The following is a 22,529-nucleotide window of genomic DNA, read 5'->3' as shown; positions in this document are numbered from 1 at the left end:
GGACCTTCCCCCACAGCAGCCTCTTCTTGCAGCAGCATTTTTAAGTGGCTGTTCCTTAAATCCCAGTGCATGAACTCCTTACGATAGCAGCCACCATTTCCCTGCAAACACAATGAATCCCGGCTGGTTTTACAGGGCCTGTCGGGGCTGTTCATGCCGGTGCTGTTGGTTCTAAAGGGGGGTGTGACAGGAGATGGCGTTGGGTGTCTCTGCTGATAACAACTTCAGAGCAGGCAGTAAAATCTTGGCAGGAGATCCCGATTTATGGCACTTGTCCTGCGCCTCTGCTTTGCGTGCACTAACAACTCATTTTATTACAGCCCACTTAGGGTGAGGGCCGTGCCCAGGCTCCCATTTGTCACCCACGGAGGGTTGATGGTGTGACAGTGCTGGGGGTGCCCCAGAGCTTTGTCCCACCTTCAGTCTCGGGGATGGGCTGGGAAGGGTTTTGGGGGGCTGTTCTGAAAGGGAAATAAACTGAATTATTAAAACAAAAAAACCCCCACCCCCAAACCTCCATGGAATCCAACGTTGCCAGTGCCGTGCCTTGTTTGATCCCAGCAGTGAAGGGACAGCAGGGTCAGATGTCAGTAAAAGACTCTTTATTCATAAATAGCCGATATCCATTATTCCCATCTGTACATTTCTCTCCAAAGGCCGGGGCCGTACAGGTCTGAAACTCTACAGAAACACCCAAACTGTCCAGTTTGACTTCTCCAGGACAATATAACACAGCTGGTTGGCATTACCAAATATATATATGTATATATATTTATATATGTACATGTGCTGAAAAAAGAAGCCAGTGCAGCCTTTTCCAAGGAGTCTTTCCCAAGTATCTCTACTGTACAACATTCAGAATTTACATTGATAGAACAAGGCACAGAAAGTGTGGTATGAAGCCAAGGCCATGCTTTTGATCCCGTGTTCTGTCTCCCTTCCCCACTCCTTCAGCTTCATCCTAAAGAAAGCATCCAAAGCTCTGCCCCCCTTCACCCTGAACACACCGAGCCTGGGGCATGGAGGGAGGCTCAGGCAGAGCAGCCAAGAACCAACTTTTTCACAACCTATTTGTTGCAAAAATAAAGGAGCAGAAGAGAAAAGAGGTCTCTCTAGAGGAATACTTGTGGGGTTTTTTTTTTGCTTTTTAGAAGTTATAGTTTGTGTTGGGTTAGGTTGAAGTTCCTCCTCCCGTTTTCACCTAAGAGCTGGTCCAAAGTTTTGGAAGTTGAAAATGCAATGGGAATTTTGTTATCTCTTGTCTGACACTGCTCAGAGTCTCACCAGGCTGACCAGCATCACACTCTACCACAGCCAGATCAACAGAAGGTGCACATTTAACGTTTTTGTACCCATTTATCAGCCGGGATCGGAGTCACAGTGGGAGGAATTTGACTGAGAGGTGGGAGGAGGCAGCTCTGCTCGCTCCCAAATCCCAGATTAGGTGATGTCAGTTTGCTGTTCCCAGATCCGTATCAGGAATCTGGATTTGTGAGCCCAGGGTTCGTGTGTGCCCCGTCCAGCTCGGTGAGGCACTGAGGGAGCCCTGAGGCTCAGCAGTGAGGGCTGGGGTTTGAAAGGGGAAAGGATGCAAAAAACTACAGCTTCACCTAAAAATATTCCTTCCCCAGTGCCCAAATGGGGAAACCTGAAGGGATTGCTTGAGGAGACACCCCAGCCATAGGTCAACATTCCCAATCCCAGTGTGGGGAACGGCAGGTGCTGGGTGTTTCATACTGCCAGACCCAAGTGTCGTCAGTCCTGGCAGGGTTTGGGAGGAACCATCCCTGTTCCTGGGTCAGATCTGTGTCCTCCCCTCCCGCCGTGCCAAGCTCGGTGCAGGACACCCTGAACTTCATGAAGTGCTACACATTTCCTGGGGCTGGACAGTGAGGCCTACGTACAGTGATGGGTGACACGGGTGACACGGGCTCCGCTCTGCACCGAGGGCTCGCGAGGCACACGGAGGGAGCAGCTGTGGGCAGAGCCATGGCCCTGTGGGCACAACCACGGCTCTGCCGGCACAACCCCAGCTCTGCCGGCACAACCCCAGCCCTGTGGGTACCACCATGGCTCTGTGGGTACAACCACGGCCCTGTGAGTACCACCACAGCCCTGTGGGCACAACCGCAGCTCTGCAGGTACAACCATGGCCCTGTGGGCACAACCATGGCTCTGCTGGCACAACCACAGCCCTGTGGGCACAGCCACGGCCCTGTGGGCAGAACCACAGCTCTGCCAGCACAACCACGGCCCTGTGAGTACCACCACAGCCCTGTGGGCACAACCGCAGCTCTGCGGGTACAACCACGGCCCTGTGGGCACAACCACAGCCCTGTGGGCAGAACCGTGGCTCTGCTGGCACAACCACAGCCCTGTGGGCACAACCACAGCCCTGTGGGCAGGACCGTGGCTCTGCTGGCACAACCACAGCTCTGCTGGCACAACCACGGCCCTGTGGGTACCACCACAGCCCTGTGGGCACAACCACAGCTCTGCAGGTACAACCACAGCTCTGCGGGTACAACCACGGCACTGCAGACACAGCCATGGCTCTGCTGGCACAGCCACGGCTCTGCTGGCACAGCCATGGCCCTGTGGGCACATACCAGCCCAGGGACAGCTCAGCCCTGGCTGCAGGGCACAGTGGCTCCTGCTCTGGGCACCCTGTGGCATGAGGAGGGCACGCTGCCCACGAGTCCTGGCCCTCCCTTGTAAAGCACAAACCAAGACAACTCCACAGCTCAGTTAAAGCAGCTTTTGCAACAGCTTGAGAACTACAGCCCCCCCAACCCCCCCAGCCCCAGACAAGAAACACCAGTAGAATCTGCACTATTCACCTCTAATACAAAAAATATAGTGGCAAATTCCTAGACATTTATTGGATTTTTGGACAGAACAGTGAACATGGATACGGACAGGTTCTCCTTCACTCGTGGCAGGAGCAGAGCAGTGGCTCTGCCTCCTGCCCTGCGGACACTGTCACCATCCATCGATGCTCCGAATGAGTCCTTAATCCTAGAGTGATTTATTTCTTTCTGTCTGTGTTGGAAACGAGGTTTTTGCTACCATTGCTGCTGGTATTGGCAATGAGGAAAGGCAAGACTGCGTTCCAGTTTAAAATGTAACCATTAGTCTGGAATGACTCACGGCACAGAAATACCTGGGAATGGGTCATGATCACCAGCACCTGCAGTGGGGGCTGCAGGAACCGTGTGGGTTAATTACTGGATTTGCTCAGGAATCCTTTCGGTAATTTTAACCAGACCATCATGAATGTCCAAGGAAGGACAGATCTGTGTTCCATATGCTGTCACAGAAACCCCCCAGAGTCCAGGGAGGAGTTTCACCAAAGCTCATCCCAGCAATGAACAAGCCCTGGGAAACGCTCCACAGCAGGGGTAGCGTGGAACAGGCTCTGGGTGAGGGATGCTCACCTGCTCCTGCTGTGCCACAGGTGAGAGCTCCTTGGGGGAATCAGTCAAGGAGAGGCCAGAGAGGCAACCCTGGAGCTCATCCATGGCTGCCAAGGGCTTAAAACCTCATTTCCTGTTTTCCACTCCATTAATTACCAGCCAAGAACTAACGCAGCTCTTCACTGCAATCTGTGTTTGACAGGCAGAACCTGGAGAAAGAAGATTCCGATGGTGACCAGGAGCCCAGCCCAGTCCCTCCCTTGTTTCACTCACCAGGGACCTGAGCTGCTCTGGAATTGATCAGTTATTGAATGTGATAAAACTCATACAGCACTGCCTTGCAAGTGGGGAAGAAGAATGGACTTGCAGTGTGGTGTGAATACGCTGGACCCTGCAAGATCCCTTTTTGGTGATTTATACTGAGTAAGTGTCTCTGAAAGCCAGCAGTGCCCAGGCCCAGCTGCAGCCAGAGATAAAACCAATGACAAAAGCAGTTCTCTGGATTTTGAGAGAATTCTGTTGGTATCTTTTCAGCCATGGCAATAATCCCAATAAAACTTCCGTGGGAGTGCAGGGCGGTATGAAATGGAAATGAGCTTTATGGTGCTGGCGGAGCTGGAAGTCATTTTTAAAATGCAACCATTAGTCTGGAATGACTCACGGCACAGAAATACCTGGGCAAAGTGCTCAGGAAGATGAAAATCTATTAAAGCAGATTCTTTGGTGATGTGAAATCAGAATGGCTCTTTCCTCTGAGCAGAGCCAGGGCAGCCACGTGGAATCTACAGGGGGTAAAATCACATTTCTCTTTCTTTTACTTCCTAGTTCGGGAAAATTGTTTTTCAAATATCGTAATTTATACAACAGAAGAAAGGAATGAATTTTTAATTTCTTGCCTCTAATCCTTTTCCTTTTGTAGAGGTGCTCCTCTACATCTGTGTTTTGGGTCAAATCATGTAAATATGTGCACAGGTTTCCAAAAGGTCTTTTTAAGAGAAAGGGAGAAAGGAAATAAATATTTGGGGCATTTCTGGTCCATTTAAAGATATAAGAGCATCAAAACAGTCAGGAGTAGGAAGGAAAACTCGAGAGCTGTTGATATTCAGGTTCTCAAAGAGTGAGATCAGCAACAGAGAACTGCTTTAGCCAAAGGGAAGGAAAACCAGGGAGCAAAACCTAAAGGGCAAAATCCAAGTGAGCCCTGCCCCAGGCCATGAGGAAACAGTTTCCTTCTGGCATGGTCCAGTTTGGACATTTATTCCCTTTCAGGACATGAACTCCACGGGATTGTGGGTGGAACTGGGATTCCAGTGCAGGGCTGGGGTCCCTCCGAGCTGAGCTTTGGGGGACCAGCCCAGGCTGGGCTCTGCTCCCACTAGAGCTGGGTGTCCTGCACTGGGAGGGTCTCCAGAGCTCCCAAGGCTTGACAGAACCCCTGGGTGTTCCCTGGGGAGAAGATGGGAGGGCTGAGCTCACAGGAGCTCCTTGGGGCCCGGGATGTCAGGGGAGCTCCCAGGGGTTTGGAAAACAGAGCAGGAGGATGCAGCTCTCGGGAATGGCCCTGCAGCACCTGCAGGCCTGGCTGGGGCTCTGCTGGGGGACCCAGCCCCAGCCTGCTCAAGAACCAGAGCTGATCTGAGGCGCTGAGAACAAATTCCCTGCTGGAGACAGTCTGGGGCCGGTTTCCCCGACAACGGCAGCTCACAGACACTGCCGCTTTTCCCTGGATGCCATTCCTTATTTTGTTTTTTCTAATGCCTGACATTTTGTCCAACGAAGAACAGGTTTCTGAGGAGGAGGACTGGCAGTCACTGGAAATATAATTCCAGCCCAGCGAGGAGCATGTGCTGCTAAAAGCAGTGACAGCTTGCTGCCGGCTCTGCCGGTATTTCTGTCTGCCCCTCAATCTGCTGGCAGCCGCCGCGCTGCCCCTGCACGCAGGAGCTCCTGCCAGGCTGCGGGAGACGCTGAGCTGCAGGAAATGTTTGCACAGGTCTCAGGATTCCCAAGTCTCAGGATTCCCAAGTCTCAGGGTATTTCTGAGCTGGGAGAGCAGCGACATTTGCAAGTTCAGAGCAGCAGGAGCCAGGAGAGAGTTGTGGTGGTTGTTGTTGTTGTTGTTGAGGTTTTCACACTGCAATCCCAGGTGAAGGAATAGTTCCAGACTGGACCTGCCCTGTTGTGCTGCTCTCTCACGAGGCTAAAAAAGCCCCCAAATCCTTGTTTTCAGTTTCCTGCATTTCCACAAAGCTCCCAAAGCCTCATTTCTGTTCCTGCTTTCTCCTGGCTGTGCCCCTGGCAGCCACACGAACTGGTGAAGGATGTGGGTGAAAAGAATGGTCAAAATAACGGTGAGATTTGGCTCAGTACCAGCTCCACCAGGCCCTCGCTCACAGTGACAGCTCTTTTTGGTTTGGGTGAAGTCAGAAATCATATTTGTATGGAACGGATAAAAACGAGGCGAATTCTCTGGTTAGGCTCTGATTTTGGTGGTGAATTTGTAACTAAACCAAGTGTACCACAGCCAGCTCTGGATCCTGTGAAATTCCCGAAATGTGCAACAGAATCAAGGCCAGTGTTGGCAGTGCCGTGTGGGGTTTGTGGTTTCAGTCTGAAACCAAACCAAAACGAAGCTGTGCTGATTGCCTTCACCTTTCCTTAGCTCAGCCCCAGAGCATGAAGTAATAAAAATAAATGTCTCAACTCGCTAAAACAGGGCTGGAAATTTCCCGTGTGTTATTTGGTTATTTAAATCCACCCCCAAAGACAGTTTTTGACTAAGAAAGTTTGCAGACGTAGAAAATTAGAAAATTCCTCTTGCGTGTGCACACCCCCCAGTCTCAGGGAGAAGGGGTTCGTTCTGTCATTTTGGTAACAGGGCAGGCAGCAAAGCTCTGCAGCAAACATACATTCATTAAGGGACTAAATTTTTCAAAGAAATTATTTGGAATACACATGATATGAGATAATTATGAGATCTTCTAATTCCTCAAACATCTGAACAGGATAAGGCCAAATTTTCAGTTTTCCTGTAGCAGACATAAAGTGACAATGTGATGGGATTTTAAACCACTCTCGAAGTGAGAAACCTTTTAACCGGGGTTAACCTCCAGTGGCTCTAAATATCCAACATCATTTGTTGATTTTCACTAGGCATTACATTGACATGACTGGTTCCTAAATACACGATAACATTTACCTCTTATGGCTCTGTGTCCCTCTCCTTCCTGCCCCGGGGCTGGCAGAAGTGCAGCTTTGTTCGGGACACCAAAAGACGGATTTTAAGTGGAGGAGGACAGGGAGAATCTCATTTTCCTGATCACCAGAGGATTTTTAGCAGGACTGCTTCTGCTCCTCCCACTGCCACTGCTGTGTGGGGTGAGTCCATCCCCACGGGGCACAAACCCTCCTGTCCCCTGCCCCAGTGTCAGAGCCAGGCTGGCCGCGCGTCCTGGGGGTACAGAGGGACTAAAGCCCGTTCCTGCTGGAGGGGAACTCGGGCTCCTCGAGCTCGGGCTCTGCCACGTCTGAGACTTTGGAGTGTGTCCTTCCTATCTCCTCCAGGGCGCAGGCCAGCGAGTCCAGGTCCCCGTCGTGCTGGTGCCGCGCCTCCCACAGGTCCAGGATGACAGCGGAGGGGCTGCTCTGGGTGGCAAAGAACGAGAGATTCCTGCAGGGAAGGAGGGAAAAAGCATGAGGAGCAGCCCGGGCTGCAGCTGCACCCTGTGCCCACACTGGGAAAATAAAAATCCTCCAGCAGAGCTGGGGGGATGAGCTGAGGAGCCCCCCAGTGTGGTGGTTCCTCACATGGCACCTGCCCAGCCCAGCACAAGGACAGTGACCACGAGCCCAGGGTGGTTCCTCAGGTGGCACCTGCCCAGCCCAGCACAAGGACAGTGACCACGAGCCCGGGGTGGTTCCTCACGTGGCACCTGCCCAGCCCAGCACAAGGACAGTGACCACGAGCCTGGGGTGGTTCCTCAGGTGGCACCTGCCCAGCCCAGCACAAGGACAGTGACCACGAGTCTGGGGTGGCTCCTCACGTGGCACTTGCCCAGCCCAGCACAAGGACAGCGAGCCCGGGGTGTCTCAGGCCCAGCAGTGCTGCCCTCGGGATGGGCAAACAAATCTGCTTCTGGGAAGCATCTCTGGGAAATGCAGCAGGGATTGGACAGGGAGAGGGATTCTGTAACAGCAGTTGATGCCTGTGGTCATGCAAAGACACACCACCTTTCATCTGGGATTTTCTGTTTTGTTAATGAGCAATTTTCAGGACCCTGCAGGGGTGATTTGCACAGAATTCAGTAAAACAAAAATGTTTATCCAAAACTGTTTTTCCTTTGGCTCAGATGTGGTTTATTGAGGTTCCCATGCAAAGCAAGAAACCAATGGAAAGTTACTTTGCTTGATTTAAGTATTCCTCTGCTCCCCTGGGAACACATTCATCGAGTTTGTGACAATCAGAAAATATTTTGTGAGGGAGCTGCCTCCACCGATTTAATTTAGCCAAGCGGAAAAAGCAAAGTAAGAAGTAAATTGGTTTTTACAGCATCTTTCAGTTTTAATAATCATAATATTATTACTCCTAACAGTAGAGCATGACTCTCTCTTTCAAAAATGTCTTTCCCTTAAAAAAGAAAAAATCTGCAGGATTCATTTTGGAATAGGAAATGCACCCATGAGAGCCAAGGGGATTTGTCTGGGGGAACGTGCAGCCTCCTAAGTGCTTTGAACACCTGTTTCCATGATGGACAAAATCCTTCTGCAGCCTTGGACTCCTGAGGGTGGACAGAAAAATGCCCAGCCCAGGACGAGGAGCTGACAGCTCCCAGCAGCTGCTCACGAAGGAAATGAGGAGTGACCCCCACTCAGCCCTGAGAGCCCTTAATTCCCCACCCACACCCCTGGCACCAGCGAACAAACAAACACACCACCCCCTGCACAGTGACTAATTCCCACTTCAGGTGCAAAGTCCCGCTGCCAGGGCCCTGCCATCACCTGTTGATGCTGTTTTTCTGGGCCAGCATCTGCCAGTCCTTGCCCTTGGCGCTGGGGGCGTCGAAGGTGGCGCAGATCCGCTGCCGGATCGAGTGCGGGATCTTGAAGGCCTTGGGGCCCAGCTGGGCGGGGAAGTTGCTGTCCTCGTGTGCAAAGAAGGTGATGTTCTCCCTCTCAGTCTGCAGGGAACAGGAAAACAAAGCAGGTAAAGGAAGAATCAAACCCGGGCCTCAGATTCCTCCTGTGGCTTGAATTGAAAATGACAGAGCTAAGAGGTGCTCTTGTGATTTGGGAGAACATCACAAGGACTTCTGCATAAAAACCTTTAAAAGTGTTATTTTCCTTCTATGAGTTTTCTCTTTTGGTTATCTTTGTGTTGCAGAGCAGTGCTGGGTTTCTAAATCTTCAAGTGCTTAAGCCTGAAACATGGACACACAAATTTGTTTCTTTGTTTGTTTGGGTTTTTATAAACACCTGAATTCCGTAAGCACCTCAGCTCTCCCACCCTCCCTGAAATCCAGGTCCTTTGTAGATCTTTTCCACCAGTCTTGCATAACACGAGTCAAATTTCAGTGCATTACTCATCCGAGAGTGACACAGCATCAATATTAACCCACAGTGATGGCGCAGCCTCTTCATCCAACATTTCTGACACATCCCCAGGGCCAGCCAGGCCCAGCAATGGTGCTGCAGCTCCACCCCGGGCTCTGGCTGCTCCTGTTCCATATTCAGAGCAGGAGATGCTCCTGCCCTGCACGTGTGAGATAAGCACAGCGACCCGGGCGCTCCGGGCATTGTCACGCAAGGAGCAGCTCCGGGGGGGGAGGTGTCACTTATAGATTTATTTTGCAGTCAAATTATCCTCCCTCTTCAATCACTGCTGGAGATAGGCATGAGAAAAGCTTCCACACCAGCAAATCTGTTTGAAGGCAGAGCTGGAACATGCTCTGGGGACTTGTGTACAGACAAGGCCCTTAAAAACACAGCAGAGAGGGGAAGCATGGCAGCAGCAGCAGCAGCACGGGCTGGAGATACAGAGAGAGCGGCAGAGGGGTTTTATGAGATGACAAAAAAGGAGTGGAAAAACACTCGGCCAGTTCTGAGGAGTTTTTATACAGGATGATGTCTGTGCTGCTCTTGCCCAGCTGCTGCACTCCCTGCACGGAGCATTTCTGGGTGCAGAGCTCTAATCCAGAGGTATTAATCTGGATTAATCAACAAAGATACTCAATAATCTAAAAAAAAATGAAGCTGCTGAAGTTCTTGTTGCTGTGGGACAGAGCAGCAGCTTGCTCAGCTGTGGGTTTGATCTCTTTTAGCTGTGAGCAGGGCCCAGGCCCCATGAGACACGGTTTGTACCCAACCCTCAGTGCTCTGCAAGAGCTTCTTGCTAGAAAACTGCAACCACCAACCCAAACAATAAATTATTAAATGATTGATAAATTATCATTAGTGCTGACGAGTCTCTGTGCCTTGATTTCTGCTGGAAATGGGATCTGCAAGGCTTTAAAGACTGGTTACAGCTTTGAGCAAAAACTACACAGGGAAGGGACAAAAATGGGGATGGAACCAGGGCCCAGGGAGGCTGTGGCCCATCCCTGGAAGGGTCCAAGGGGCTTGGAGCAACCTGGAATGGAGGAAGGTGGCCCTGCCCATGGTAGGGGTGGGACTGGATGTGCTTTAAGGTCCTTCCACCCTAGCCCAGCCCAGCCCAGCCCATTCCAGGATTCTGTTCCGTGACCCTCTCGCCCTACAGAACAGGGGGTGCCGGAGCTTTACCTCGAGGACGGAGGTCTGGATGTGCAGCAGCTGCTCGTGGCCCTGCAGCTGCCGGACGCACACCTTGCAGCACAGCTGGGTGGTGGCGGGGCTGAAGCGCTCCAGGGAGAAGGCGCCGAGCAGGGGCCGGGGGCTGCCGCGCCACACGCGGGAGAACGGCACCTCCTGGGGAACGGGCACAGCGTCAGGGCCGGGGGACGCGAGGGGAAAACACCCACCCACATCCTGCCCTGCTGGGGCGAGCTCAGGAACGTCCCCTCTGGCTCCGAGCAGCACAAAGCCAGTACGTGACAATTCCATTCATAAACACCAAGATTTTGCAGTGACCGGGAGCTCAGGGTTCATCCAGGGGAACAAGTGATGGGAAACTCTCAAAAAAGATGCTTAAAAACTCTTAAAAAGGAAGGGTTTCACTTCCTCCCCCTTGCCAGGATCAGGAGTCCTCTCTGTGTCTCCTTGGAATCACCCTGTACACAGAATCCAAGGAAAGGAATTTCCCACCAAGAGCTGCCCTGGCCCTGCCACCCTCCCCTTCTCCCCACAGCTCCCTGCCTGTGCCCAGCCCCAGGCTGGATCCCGAGCTGGGAACAGCAGTAGTAGCGAGATACTCACAGCATTAAAGGAAACATTAGAAAAATGTTAGAAGTGGAGCAACTGTAATTAGATTTTTTTCAGGGTAATCATCTCTGCTTTCACTCTGAGTAGAAGAATCACTCAGCTGAAAGGAGTTGTGTGAAACAATACAGAGCAGCCACGTGTGGTGCAACAATGAGTGGTTGGAGTATTCCAGAAACGCTCCCAGCTCCATCCTGCCTTTATAATGAAGCTCCTTGCAGACAGAGGGGCCGTAAATCATCTCATGGCCCCAGGCAGAGCTGGATGCTCCAGGAGACGCGGGATGGGAGGCAAACAGCTGCTCTGAGCGCCCAGAGGTGCCTGCCCAGCTCTGTGCCATGCCCATCCCTGCCTCTGCTGCTGCACCACCCACAGCTTCTGAGGGATCCCCGGTGGGAAGGGAGCCAAGCTCTGGGCAGCTGCTCCTGCCAGGCCAGGACAAACACAGGCTCTGAGCGGAGTCTGGAGGAATCCTGGTGCCACCTGCCACCAGCTGCCTTCCAGCCAGCTCCTCCGCGTGATTTATTCATCTGCTCCGGCCTTCGAGCAGCATCGCTGCTTGTCTGAGACATCATTTCCATAAATCTTCCCTCCCCACACTGCCCGTGGCGGTTTTGTTGGTGGACCAGAGACATTCCTGGAACAGGCTGTGTTCAGTTGTTCCTGCCAGGCAGCACAAGCAGCTGCTCTCACAGGGTGGGACGTAGGAGAGGAACCCAGGGAACACTGGAAGAAACTCCACGTGCAAAAATAGATTCTTTTCTCTATAAAGAGGCTGGAAGCAAACCAGAGCTGTCACCAGACTTTTCACTGCGAGGGAAGCACAGAGCCAGGGGAGGTTCTGCAGCTCCTCTCAGGAACAATGATTGTGTTTCTGAGCTGCCCAAGCCATCCCAATTACGCTCGGTTATAAAATGTAAATATTCCTTTGGGTCGGGGCAGCCCCGGGTCAGCCCATTCTGGCAGCAGAGGTTTTGCACAGGCTTTTTTCCAGCCCTGAGTCCCTGCTCTGATCAGGCTCTAAATGGCACTTGGAGGTTGAATTCCAGACATTTATTCTTCATGTTTGGACAAGGGATTAAGAGACAATAAATTAATCAAAGTATGGAGCTCCGTAATCTGCTGGGAGCAGAACTGAATTTGTTGCATAAGGAGGAAACTCCTATGATTTGATTTATTTTGGGGCACACACTGGCAGGTCCTCGCTGTAGAACTGGGGCATCCTAATCCTGCTCAGTTTGGCTTTTAAAATACAGGTAAGAGAGGAGAACAAATGAAACACTCAAAAGCTCTTCTCCCTAAGATTCCTTTCTTCATTTCTGAAGTTGTAGCCCAAATTCTCCCCACGTTGTTAACAAGGAGAGGCTTCCTCTGGCTGTGGGTCTGTGTTTGTAACTTTCAGAGCCCACTGCCCTCATGTTTTGGAGAACGTGGCAACACATTTAAAACAGGGTTTTTGCCAAAATCCTGGAGGATGGATAATTGTCTCCCTGCCTCTGGGAGAAGGGAGATTGTGCATTTTAATTGAGTGCTGTATGTTAAAACCAGCCCACTCCATGTGCCAGCACATTCCTTAGGATTTCCAGTCACCAAAATCCTTGGAAATTCTTCTTTTGTTTTGATTTTTTCCTTTCTGGTTTTCAACAGCCTCTTTAATTAACGGAGAAGAGAAAAAACCAATTTGCTGCTCTTCAGTTCTAATTCGTGGTCTCTGCATGCTGTGATTTGAACTCGTGGTTACATTTAAATGTCATTTTTAGCCATATTTCCATAGTTATGTCAAAACTGGAATGACAGATATTAGAAACATCTTGAGGAGTGGTTAAGTTTGAACAGGAATATTTGCCTTCTGTTGGAGGCAACAGAAATGAGGGAAAGCACAAGCATTTCTGTAAAATGACAAATTTACAGCGTTCTGTTATAAACGAAATCTGTGTTTGTCAAAATCAAGAGGCAACATGTTTTTGTTAAATGCTCGGGAGATTTAAAGCCGTTTAAATAAAAGGAACCTCGGTCTCCTTTGGGTTCTGCCCACCCCAGTGCAGAGGGAAGCAGGTGAAATGCCAGGTACCTGACACGCCGTGAAGGGTTTGATCCTCCACAGGAAGGGAGGGACGTCCAGCACTGAGATCTGGAGGCTGCAGGTGTTGCCTTTAAAATGCAAAAGTTTGGGCTCCTCCAGCAATTGCCCTCCTTGGAGTCTTTCATCTGAAACCACTTCCTGCAAGGGAGGAGGAGGAGAGAATGTTTTCAGTATAGGAACAAACCCCAAATCTATTAAAAATCCCTCTCTGTGGAGGTTCCTGGTTCCCCCCAGTGCTGGATGCAGCAGAGGAGTTTCTCTCGTGGGCAGCTGATGGGGTTGATCTTTGTATTTCCTAAAAGGCTGGGTTTGGGTCTGGGCACTGCCAGCCCCATTTCTGGACAGATAATGGTGGTTGGGACACTGAATTTTTGGCTGTCTCCCCACTCCAACACCCCCAGTGCAGCCCAGCACAGCTGAACCCAAAGCAGCTTTGCTGAGAAACTTCTCTCAAGGCTTTACAGAGCCCTCAAACACTTCAGGTGAAATCGTTCAGTTCCATTTCCCGTCTCTGGGGCACTTTCAGAATCTCTGGACAAGACCCTGAGCAGTCTGAAGGGCAGACTCCGGGCAGGGCTGTGCACTACAGCCCTCCAGAGCTCTGTTCCAAGCGACATTTTTATGTAATTCTGTGAATTTAAAACGTAATGGCAGAAAAAAAATCACCCCTGCCTGTACTTAAGCAATGTTTGTTCCTGTGCTGTTGCAGTAAAAACACCAGTGAGGAAGGAGAGGTTGCAGAAGTCTTTAAAAATCAGCAGGCAAGCAGCCCTTCCAAATTACCTCTCTTAATCCACACAAATTATATAAAATCGGTGTCCATCTGAGGGGTTTAGTGCTTGTCAGGACCGGAGTCATCGTTAGAGGAGCTCCTGGAATCGTTGTGACCTTCTGGAAATTCAGTGCTCGAGCTCTCTGAAACTGCACTAATGGATTTCTATTAGAAACCAATTTTCACAGGCATTTGGTCTGGTTTAACTCCTGGCAGTTGGGTTCATATGAAGGAAGGAACTGGGAGACTTCAGGTTTTGGTTTCCAGCCACAAAGGGAGCAGATTATTTCTTAACTATTCTCAGAATTCCTGGAGCATGCTGGATGTTTTTGAATGCTCTGGAAGTGCTGCTCTGCCTTCAGCGACACTCGTGGGCTGGGGCTCCTCCCACAGCAGCAGCATTTGGGCAAAGGCAAAACACAAAGGACTTGGGTCTCTCAAGTTTTCAGAGCCAGGAGTTTCCCAGCACACCCAGGACTTCATAAAGGGCCACATCAGCTGCTGAGGAAGCAAGGAGAGTTTTCACACAGGGAAAAAGTGAAAAATAATGACTTTTGTCTCTTTATATAAACCTGCACTGTGCAGGATTAACTGTCAAACGCAACTTGGCAACCCCAACTCCGATATTTTATCCAAAAAACTCTGTGTTCTTCATGTTCCCCACTAATATTGACTTGCTTTTGAGGGCTGTACCATTCCATGAATGCAGAGTTGTCTCAGTATCTACAAACACCCCGCTCTCGCTCCTGGGAACGCAGAGAACTGGTAATTATTCTTCTGATCATTTCCTCCAGACTCATCAGGAAGACACCGGTACCCACTAATTGTCTAAGTGTTATAAAGAGGATAATTACAAAGCCATTGTGAGCCTCTAACAATCCTTTTGGTGCCTTGGCTTTTATTAGAAGCACAGAGGCAGCAGCGTGTGCTTCAGTCAGAGTTGTGTTTCCACTCCTGTGCGACGGGAAGAGGAAGGTAAAATTCATCTCCCAACAGTTTGCATTTCAGTTCCCCAAAGAAAAGCATTTTGTTAAAGCTTCTGAGTTTACCAAAAGCCAGCGAATGTCATTATTTTGTCCTGGAACACGGCGCAGGAAAATCATTTCAGTTGCCACGTGGGGATTGGTTTGGGTTTTTTTTCTTACAGGAAATGCAGGATAATTCAATTTTTGTAAATCAGGGCTGAGTGAGTTTGGGTAGCTGAGAAGATGGCAAAAAATGACAAAAGAGTTCGGCTACCCTAAAGCTCTCCATGTAAATCCAGAACTGCAGGAAAATTAAGGGAATTATTCTAATGGTGCAGCAGTGGCTTAAAAAATGCAATATTCTCATTGGGTTAAGTTTGGGGCTGCCCAGGGAGTAAAAGGATGTCAGCATTTTATGGAAAAAGAAACAAAGCCCAGAGGAGCAAAGTGAAGCCATTTACCTGGAACGCACAAGGGGTGTTATCCATACAATAAACCCTCAGATTGTAATCCAGAGAATTGCAAGACAGGCAGCCAAAAACGGCGACTTTCAGCTGTCGAACGGCGCAGTCAGAGATGGGTTCCCCAATTAGGGCATAAGTTCCAAAGCTGTTTAAGAGAATGTGACAGGCATAAGGATCCAACAGGCAGTAGCAAGAAGTAGTTTCCTCTTCCACAGACATCACTTCCTGCAAAATGAAATTCAGGTTTAAAAAGAATAAAGCGAAGTCGAATCAATAGGCCTCGACAATAGGAGTCATGGCTTTAGTTCTTTATTTATATTCAACTGGAATGCAGAGTGTTGCTGAGAGCCAGGCTGCACTTGGGGAAAGGGAGAAGGGGGACTGCTTCCCTGGGTGAATATTCCCAATTTAGCCCTGAGTCAGCCGGAGGATTTATGGCCATGCCCTGTGCAGAGCTCGGTGTGTACTACGATAACAATGATGATGCGTAAGCAATTCTAGCGGCTTTTTTCAAGTGCTCTTGACTTCCTGGCTAATTTTTTCCCCCAATCCCAAGTTAAAAAATTACCTTGAAGGTTCAAGTCAATAAGCAAACCTTGAACAACAGCTGGGGTTTGACTTCCTTCCAGAACTCCCATTACAGCCATGTTTACCTCCAGCAAAAACTCCCTCTGCTCTGCCTTTGCTGCTCAGTCCTGCCCTGCAGCCCCGCCAGGAGGAGCTGCACCCTGTGACCCTGTGTCCCTTTGTCCTTCTGTCCCCGTGACTCTGTGTCCTTCTGTCCCCACGTCCTTGTGTCCCTGTGTCCCTCTGTCCCTGTGTCCCTCTGTTCCTGTGTCTCACTCCTCAGTGATTCCAGGCTGCTTGTGGCCAGCCCTGCTGGAGCTGCCCAAGGGCTGAGTAAATCTGAGTTAGGAAACCTGGCCTGGCCTGGGGATGGTTTAAAGCAGAGCAAAATCCAGGTCGGGGTTCAGAGAGGGAAAGGACAGGCTGCAGTTATGGGATCCATGGATGGGGTTTGTAGCCATAAAGTTTTGCACACCTTGGCAAAACAGCCGAAAACAATTCTGCTGCTTCTTCACAAAGTGCAAAATCTTGGTTTTGTTGCTGTAATTGTTTCTCTCAGCTGTCTCTCTGTGCCTATCCCTGACAGAATGTCTGACCTGCGCCTGCACCAAGGGTTAATTCCACTTCCATCATGGGCACAGGCTGGGGGCTGAGCTTACCTCCCACTTCCCCTGCTGAGTCCTCCTTTTGAGGTGGATGTTCCAGTGCTGGGGGTCGGCGTGGGCGCAGTGCGGGATGGTCAGTGCGAAGGGAGTGCTCACACTCAGCTCGGGGGGCCCGCAGCTCACCTCGGGCCCCAGCAGCACCTCGGGGCCCTCCGGCTCGAGGCTTGGGGCAGCAAAGACAAGAGCGGCTGTCAGGAGTGAGAATTCACTGACATTCTGCTACAGAGTAAGATAAGCTCATTTCTGCTCCTTTCACGTGGAAGCAGCAGCTGCAGATGAAACAAACCCATTAGACCCATCTAACTCCAATCAGTGGCCGGTCAGTTTAGGGTTCTGGTATTTAAAATACATTTCAATTTGTTTAACCCAAATCCAGCACTGAAACTGCTCTGTGCCAGCCAGCCCCGCTTCGAGCACCAGCTGGTCCCGTCCCTGCCGTGCTCTGCCTTCAAACGCTGCCATCAACAATATTTTCACAGGAGCGAAGATAAAACAAATTATGGTTTAAAAAACACAGGCTCATAAATTTTTCCAGATTGTGTGTGATCTCCCTGCTTTGAAAACCCATTTATATTCTGCAGGAGGAGCGAGCCCAGTGACTTACACAGGCTCAGGGACAGGGCTCTGCTTGGATTTAGGACTGGGCAAAGTGGAACCATGTCTGTGGCACCAGGACAGGCAGGGGAGACCCCACCAGCACAGCTGAGCTCCAGGGATTCACCTGGGCTGAATGAACGGCTGCTGCATCCTCTGCCTGCTGACTGAAATGTCAGAGAAGAATCTGCTTTTCTTCCCTCCCACTCATATTTAACCCAGCCCCGCATCCACGTGTTTTCTGCATCTCTTGGAATAAACACCTGGGCAGGAGCAGTGCCAGAGCAGAGGAGACTCACTTGGACACTGAGCCAGCAATGAAGTCTCTTGCCCTGTGGGTTTCGGTGCTGTTTGGTTGTATTTTAATTCACTGGGGTTGTGTGATCCCCATTATCAGCTTCTAAATGACTGGGCACGCAGCTCCCTCCTCAGATTACAGCAAATGGTGTTTCCAAGATAAAAAATGAGAGGAGGAACCTCAAACCAAGATAAAAATTAGGGAAAGGACCTCAACCAAGACAAAAGTAAGAAGATACAATAATAAAACCAGGATATAAAAAGGGGAAAAGCCCAAGCTCACTTGGATACCCCATTCCAGTGCCCCTGGTGACACCCTGACGTGCAGCCCTGGGCTCAAATCCCTCAGGTTCCAAATCCAAGCTGGCTCTGCACAGCTCTGCCATCTCCCAGCTCGGTGGGGCTGTAGCTGTGGGTGCTCAAAAAATGCACTTTGAAAACACCATCCCTGCTGGAAAGGCTGGAATGTTCCAGGCCCTCCCTGCAGTCTGTGTACCAGTGTTGCTGAGAGGGAGACTGCAGGGGAGGAAGAAAAGCCACAACAGGGTAACAAAAAAAGGCCAGTTTCTTGTTTTCTTTTTTCAAGTGCCACAACAATAAATTCTGCCGAAGCCTCGGTGCTTCCAAGTGTCCAAAAATATCAAAGCACCCCCGGAGCCTGAGCTGCAGCTGCTGAGTTCCCCCTGAGCAGGGAGAGGAGAAGGGAGCAGCAGGCCCACTATCTCCTTTGGCAGCATGTCCAAGGTTTCCATGGATTTCACGGGAGCATCGCTCCAAGGCCACTTTTGTGTCCCTCACAGGGTCACAGCAGGGTGGGCACAGCAGCAGTGGGGACGAGGAGTGACTCCTGCACGTTCCACATGCAGTGAAGGCGGCAGATCCATGATCCTGGGTCTGTGTTTGTGTGCTCTCACCTGGACTCCTTCTGCGTGATGGCCAGGTAGATCTCCCAGGAACTCTCCTCAGGAATAGCTCCGTGTGGGATCAACAGACTGACCCCTGCAAAAGAACAAGGGCAGGACTGACCCTTGGGAAGGGCAGGGATGTAAGGGAAAGGGAACACACACCCCAGGGACCAGCCCTAAGGGAATGTTCCTCTGAATTCCTGCTTGGAATGGCAACGTCACCAGATGAAAGGAAAAGAAATGATTAAAGGAAATAAAGCTGTTACTTTTCCATTAAAGGAAAAGACATCTAATTTCCCAAAAAGCCTCTTGAAAGCTCTTTCCCCCTTTCCTTTTTGAAATCAAACCTGATCATTGTGGGGTCCCGGGGAATCTCCTCATGGAGAGAGCCCCTGCCCCAGCCTGAGCCTGCAGGGCGATCACCCCTTTGTTCCTACACATCCCAGCCCCTGGATCCAAGTGACCCCATTCTCCTTTTACACCACCAGAGGGGATCAGAAGTTAACAAGGGAGTTTTCCACTGGGTACCACTGGAATTAAACTGCTTTATATCTCCCTCTCAGGAGACGAGGGATGTGTTTGACTGCATCTGTCACACACTGCAGAGCCTCGGAGAGGCACTGACTTGATCACACTGGAATTTACAACTGCTTAGCAAAGCTGATCTTACATAAAGGCAGCAGAATTACATAAATTGCGAGTGGACCAAATACATATTTTAATAATCTAATTGATGGGACTATCATTACATAAAGTAGCTAAATATACAGTATGAGGGAATTCTTAATTCATGCCTTCACTCAGTGCCTCTGCAATGTTCCTTCCTCAACACAAATCCAGTCTGTGGAGAAATGCAAACATTCCACGTGTTGTGCATGACAGTGCAGCCCTGGACTGTCGCTGTTATCAATCCTCTCTAAACACAAACCACGTTTTTTATGGTAACCTTTAACGCACCCGTTTTATGGGACATGAAGGATAAAGCTCTAAATCATCCAGTTCAACCAGAGAGCAGCAGATAATCCCAGAGCCACTGGTCAAACGAAAACAAAGCTGAATTTAAAGTGAATAAATGTCACTGCAGTTTGAAGGATGATAACCCTTAGCTGGCAATGGGGTATCTGGTTTTTTGTGCTGCCTTTTGGAGAGAGAAGATGCCCAAGGTAAGGATTGTGGCTCAGGGTGAAGCAAACACAGCCCTGTGGTACAGCTGCAGGGCTGGGACCCTGACAGCCTTTGCTGGCTCTGAGCTGCTGTTCAGCTCATTTCACAAACAATTCTGAAGTCTCAAAGACGTCCCACAAAGCCCTGAAGTCACGGAACTCCTGACACAAAGCAAAGGGAACATCCCAGCCAGCACCCAGCCCGGGATGGGGCTGACTCGGAAGGGCCCCGCTGTGGGAATTGTGCACCTTTTCCTCCAAGAAAGCGGAAACAGACAGGCAGGAAGGGGCAGGACCCTGGTGGGCAGTGGGGCTGTCCCCAGGCCTGGCTGTCCCTCTGCCCCCCAGGCAGGGCTGTGGGGCCCGGTGCTGCTGCTGGAACGTGAGCCCCTTACATAAGATCCAGAATCGACCCCTTCCCGGGGAGCCTTTCCTTTGGAGCAGGATCCAAGCAAGCCACAGCTTTGATTAATGTGACTTTCATGCTGAACACATCAAGAGAGGCAGTAATTTAGAACAGTTCAAACAGGCATAATGCCTCCTCACTCCTCAGCCCAGGCTTCCCTCTGATCACTTGTGTCCTGTGTGGGCAACGTGCCCTACTTCCCAAAATTTGCATTAACGGGGCCCCTACTTCTCCTTTCCTGGCATTTTTTTTTAGATTTCGTTATAAAACGCGGCATCAGGCAGCCTAATCTAAAATTCTTTTATGTGCTTTTAATGAGAAAGGATCCACCCACCTGTGTTTGGAACCACCAAACGGCCCCCCAGGTGCCCGAACAGGGCCGTGGTCCTCAGCTCGCTGCTGGTGGAGATGGAGGCCAGGTTCTGGATGTACATGGCCTTGTTCCTGGCCTGGATTGTCCCGAAGGCCCTGTGGTTCCCGTGGGGGAAGGTCCCGGGGTGGGCCTTGCCCTGGTACTCAGCTCTCTCGGTGACACCCAGGGACACCATGAAGGAGCTCTGCACCTTGACCTTGATGTCTGCCAGGGGGTTGAACAGCGACGACTCCGTCATCAGCTCCTTGTCCAGGGGGTCCTGCAGGCAGATGGGGCCGCTGTAGGTCCTGCTGACCGTCAGGTCGGGCTGCAGGGACGAGTTCAGGAGCAGGGAGTTACCTGTGGGCACAGGAGCAGGGGGGTGTCACGGAGGGAGGGGACACCTGAGGGATCCCTTCCCGAGCCCTCCCCGTTCCCGCTGGGACTCGCTCTGCCCTCCTCGAGCTCTCAGAGCTCAGAATCACACCAGGCCACGTCAGAGAACAGAGGAACTGATGCAAAGATCCGACACACTTCATGCTTCCCACACCTGAGGCAGCTCCAAGGAATCCAAGGAGGAGCCTCCTTTTGTTTTGGATTCAAGTTTGTGAGTTTGCCCTTTTTTCTCTCTTGTTTTCTTTCCTTACATTAAACCCCACTGAGTGACAACATCTTCCCGCAGACCTTTTACATAAACCCACAACGTCATGCCTGAGGGAAACTGGGCTGAAAGGGAAGTGGGACAAGAGTAATACAGGGAAAGACACCACAGTTATTCATTTAGAGGATAATTTTACCTCAAAAAACACTCTGAAAAATGAGAAGGAGTGGCTGGATTTAGGGCCTGAACCCTTGAGCTGTTTGGTTTTGTGGTGGGATCTTTTTCTTTGGTTGTTTAGTTTTTTTAGTTGGGTATTTTCAGAGCATCCAGAACGAAAGGTTTTAAGCATTAAGGCAAGCAAACAATTCCCCAGACTCAAAACAAGATTCAAACTGAACCACAAAGGAAAATGTTCCTATCTGAGGCAGTCATTGAGATTTACACAGCCCTAATTAAAGGTTTGGATTTAGAAATGGATGAATGAACCTCCTTCAAACGTCCTTGTCTGCCAAGCCCTTTTCCCAGTTTCTTGCAAGTCATGCTTGGTGAGGAACGTCTCCAGGAAATAAAGAAACTGTAAAAACAACACCACAAAACCCCCCCAAACAAACTCTGCAACATATTTCCCTTTTCTGAAGAGAGAACAGAGACATGGGGACACTTTCACACCCCGCCCACACTCCCACCCACCCACAATCAGGCAGGTCTGAGGTAGAATGGCAGCACAGCATCAGAGAAACATTCTGCTTTCATCCCCATTTCTCTCCCTCCCCACCTTCCTGCTCAAAGGAAACAACGTTCCTGAAAACCCGAGCAGTGATTTTAGTAAATGCTTTGTCCGTATTTTATGGCACTGGTGGGGTTTTTTCTAGAGTTTTAGGGGTCTTTTTTAACAAAACCAGTTTTACACACATTTATTCCCCACAGACCGTGGTGTCTGTGTGTTACAGCAGGTCACAAACCACTTCCAGCTGGGGGTCTCAGAGTATCAGTAAAAGAATAATCCCTTTTCTTGGAGTGAGGGCAAGGTCTGAACTGAGAACAGGAGGGAAGTACAGCTGTGCTGCCTGGGCTTGCTCTGGTTTGGTTCTTTGCTTTAGTTTGAGCTTTCCCTAAGTCAGTGCAGAAGGTGGGGACAGCATTTCTAAAGCATCTGGAGTGTGGCCAAGAAGGATTCTGTGTCTGTGGGACACCCCAGAGCCAGTTCCAGGGTCCCTGGCCCTGCCCTGGCTGCCCCAAACCCCCTTCCCCAAATCCAGGCGTGCCTGAGCAGTGGGAGCTCTGCAGAGAAGAGAAGGAAATTGCCGCACTAACCTTGTCTGACTGTTTTAAAATTAAAAGTCTGGAAGCCTCCCGTGAGTGCAGAGGAATCAATGACATCCACGCCGTACTCACTCTGACTGCGCCGGTACAGGGTCACCCCCAGCGCCAGCACGGCCACCGCCAGCACCGCCGCCGCCAGCCCCGAGTACAGCGCGATGTCCCCGCCGCGCTCCACATCTGCGGGGACAAGAACAGCGCTCAGAGCGGCCGGGGACACGGGGGGACACGGGGGGACACGGGACACGGGGGGACACGGGGGACACGGGGGGACACGGGGGTCACGGGACATGGGGGGACACAGGGGGACACGGGGGGACACAGGGGGACACAGGGGGACACGGGACATGGGGGGACACAGGGCGACACGGGGGACACGGGACACGGGGGGACACAGGGCAAGTGGAGACACCGACGTGGAGCTGGGCAGGAGCACAGGCAGCGCTGGAAAACAAGGGCTGAGAGGGTGAGCAGAATTCCCGATGGATCACCACAAACTGGAGAGCCTGCTCTGGGTCAGGGATGGATCCCTGCATCCTGCAGAGCCTGATCTGGGTCAGGGATGGA

The 22,529-nt window shown here is 50.8% G+C and overlaps 1 protein-coding gene across 2 annotated transcripts in view; it reads right to left on the bottom strand.

Annotated features, from left to right (window-relative positions):
* Nucleotides 1–587: 587 nt before the first annotated feature.
* The window catches only part of UNC5D (unc-5 netrin receptor D), a 91,183-nt gene continuing 69,241 nt past the window's right edge, over nt 588–22,529 (bottom strand). Inside the window, exons 8-16 of one of the 2 annotated variants that reach the window (XM_042024875.1) lie at nt 21,957–22,142; nt 20,024–20,401; nt 18,130–18,214; nt 16,319–16,487; nt 15,090–15,317; nt 12,880–13,029; nt 10,194–10,358; nt 8,415–8,593; nt 588–7,086 (exon numbers count right to left, since the gene is read on the bottom strand). In XM_042024875.1, the coding sequence (XP_041880809.1) occupies nt 6,885–7,086; nt 8,415–8,593; nt 10,194–10,358; nt 12,880–13,029; nt 15,090–15,317; nt 16,319–16,487; nt 18,130–18,214; nt 20,024–20,401; nt 21,957–22,142 (1,742 nt within the window). In that variant the 3' untranslated portion in view covers nt 588–6,884. The remainder of the gene's footprint in view (nt 7,087–8,414; nt 8,594–10,193; nt 10,359–12,879; nt 13,030–15,089; nt 15,318–16,318; nt 16,488–18,129; nt 18,215–20,023; nt 20,402–21,956; nt 22,143–22,529) is intronic. The other variant, XM_042024876.1, reaches the window with a different exon arrangement.

Source organism: Corvus kubaryi, unplaced genomic scaffold (assembly GCF_017639235.1).
Source record: "Corvus kubaryi isolate FWS band 111438036 unplaced genomic scaffold, C.kubaryi_AGA036_p1.0 37265, whole genome shotgun sequence".
NCBI lineage: Eukaryota > Metazoa > Chordata > Aves > Passeriformes > Corvidae > Corvus > Corvus kubaryi.
This window is presented reverse-complemented; position numbering and strand designations above follow the sequence as displayed.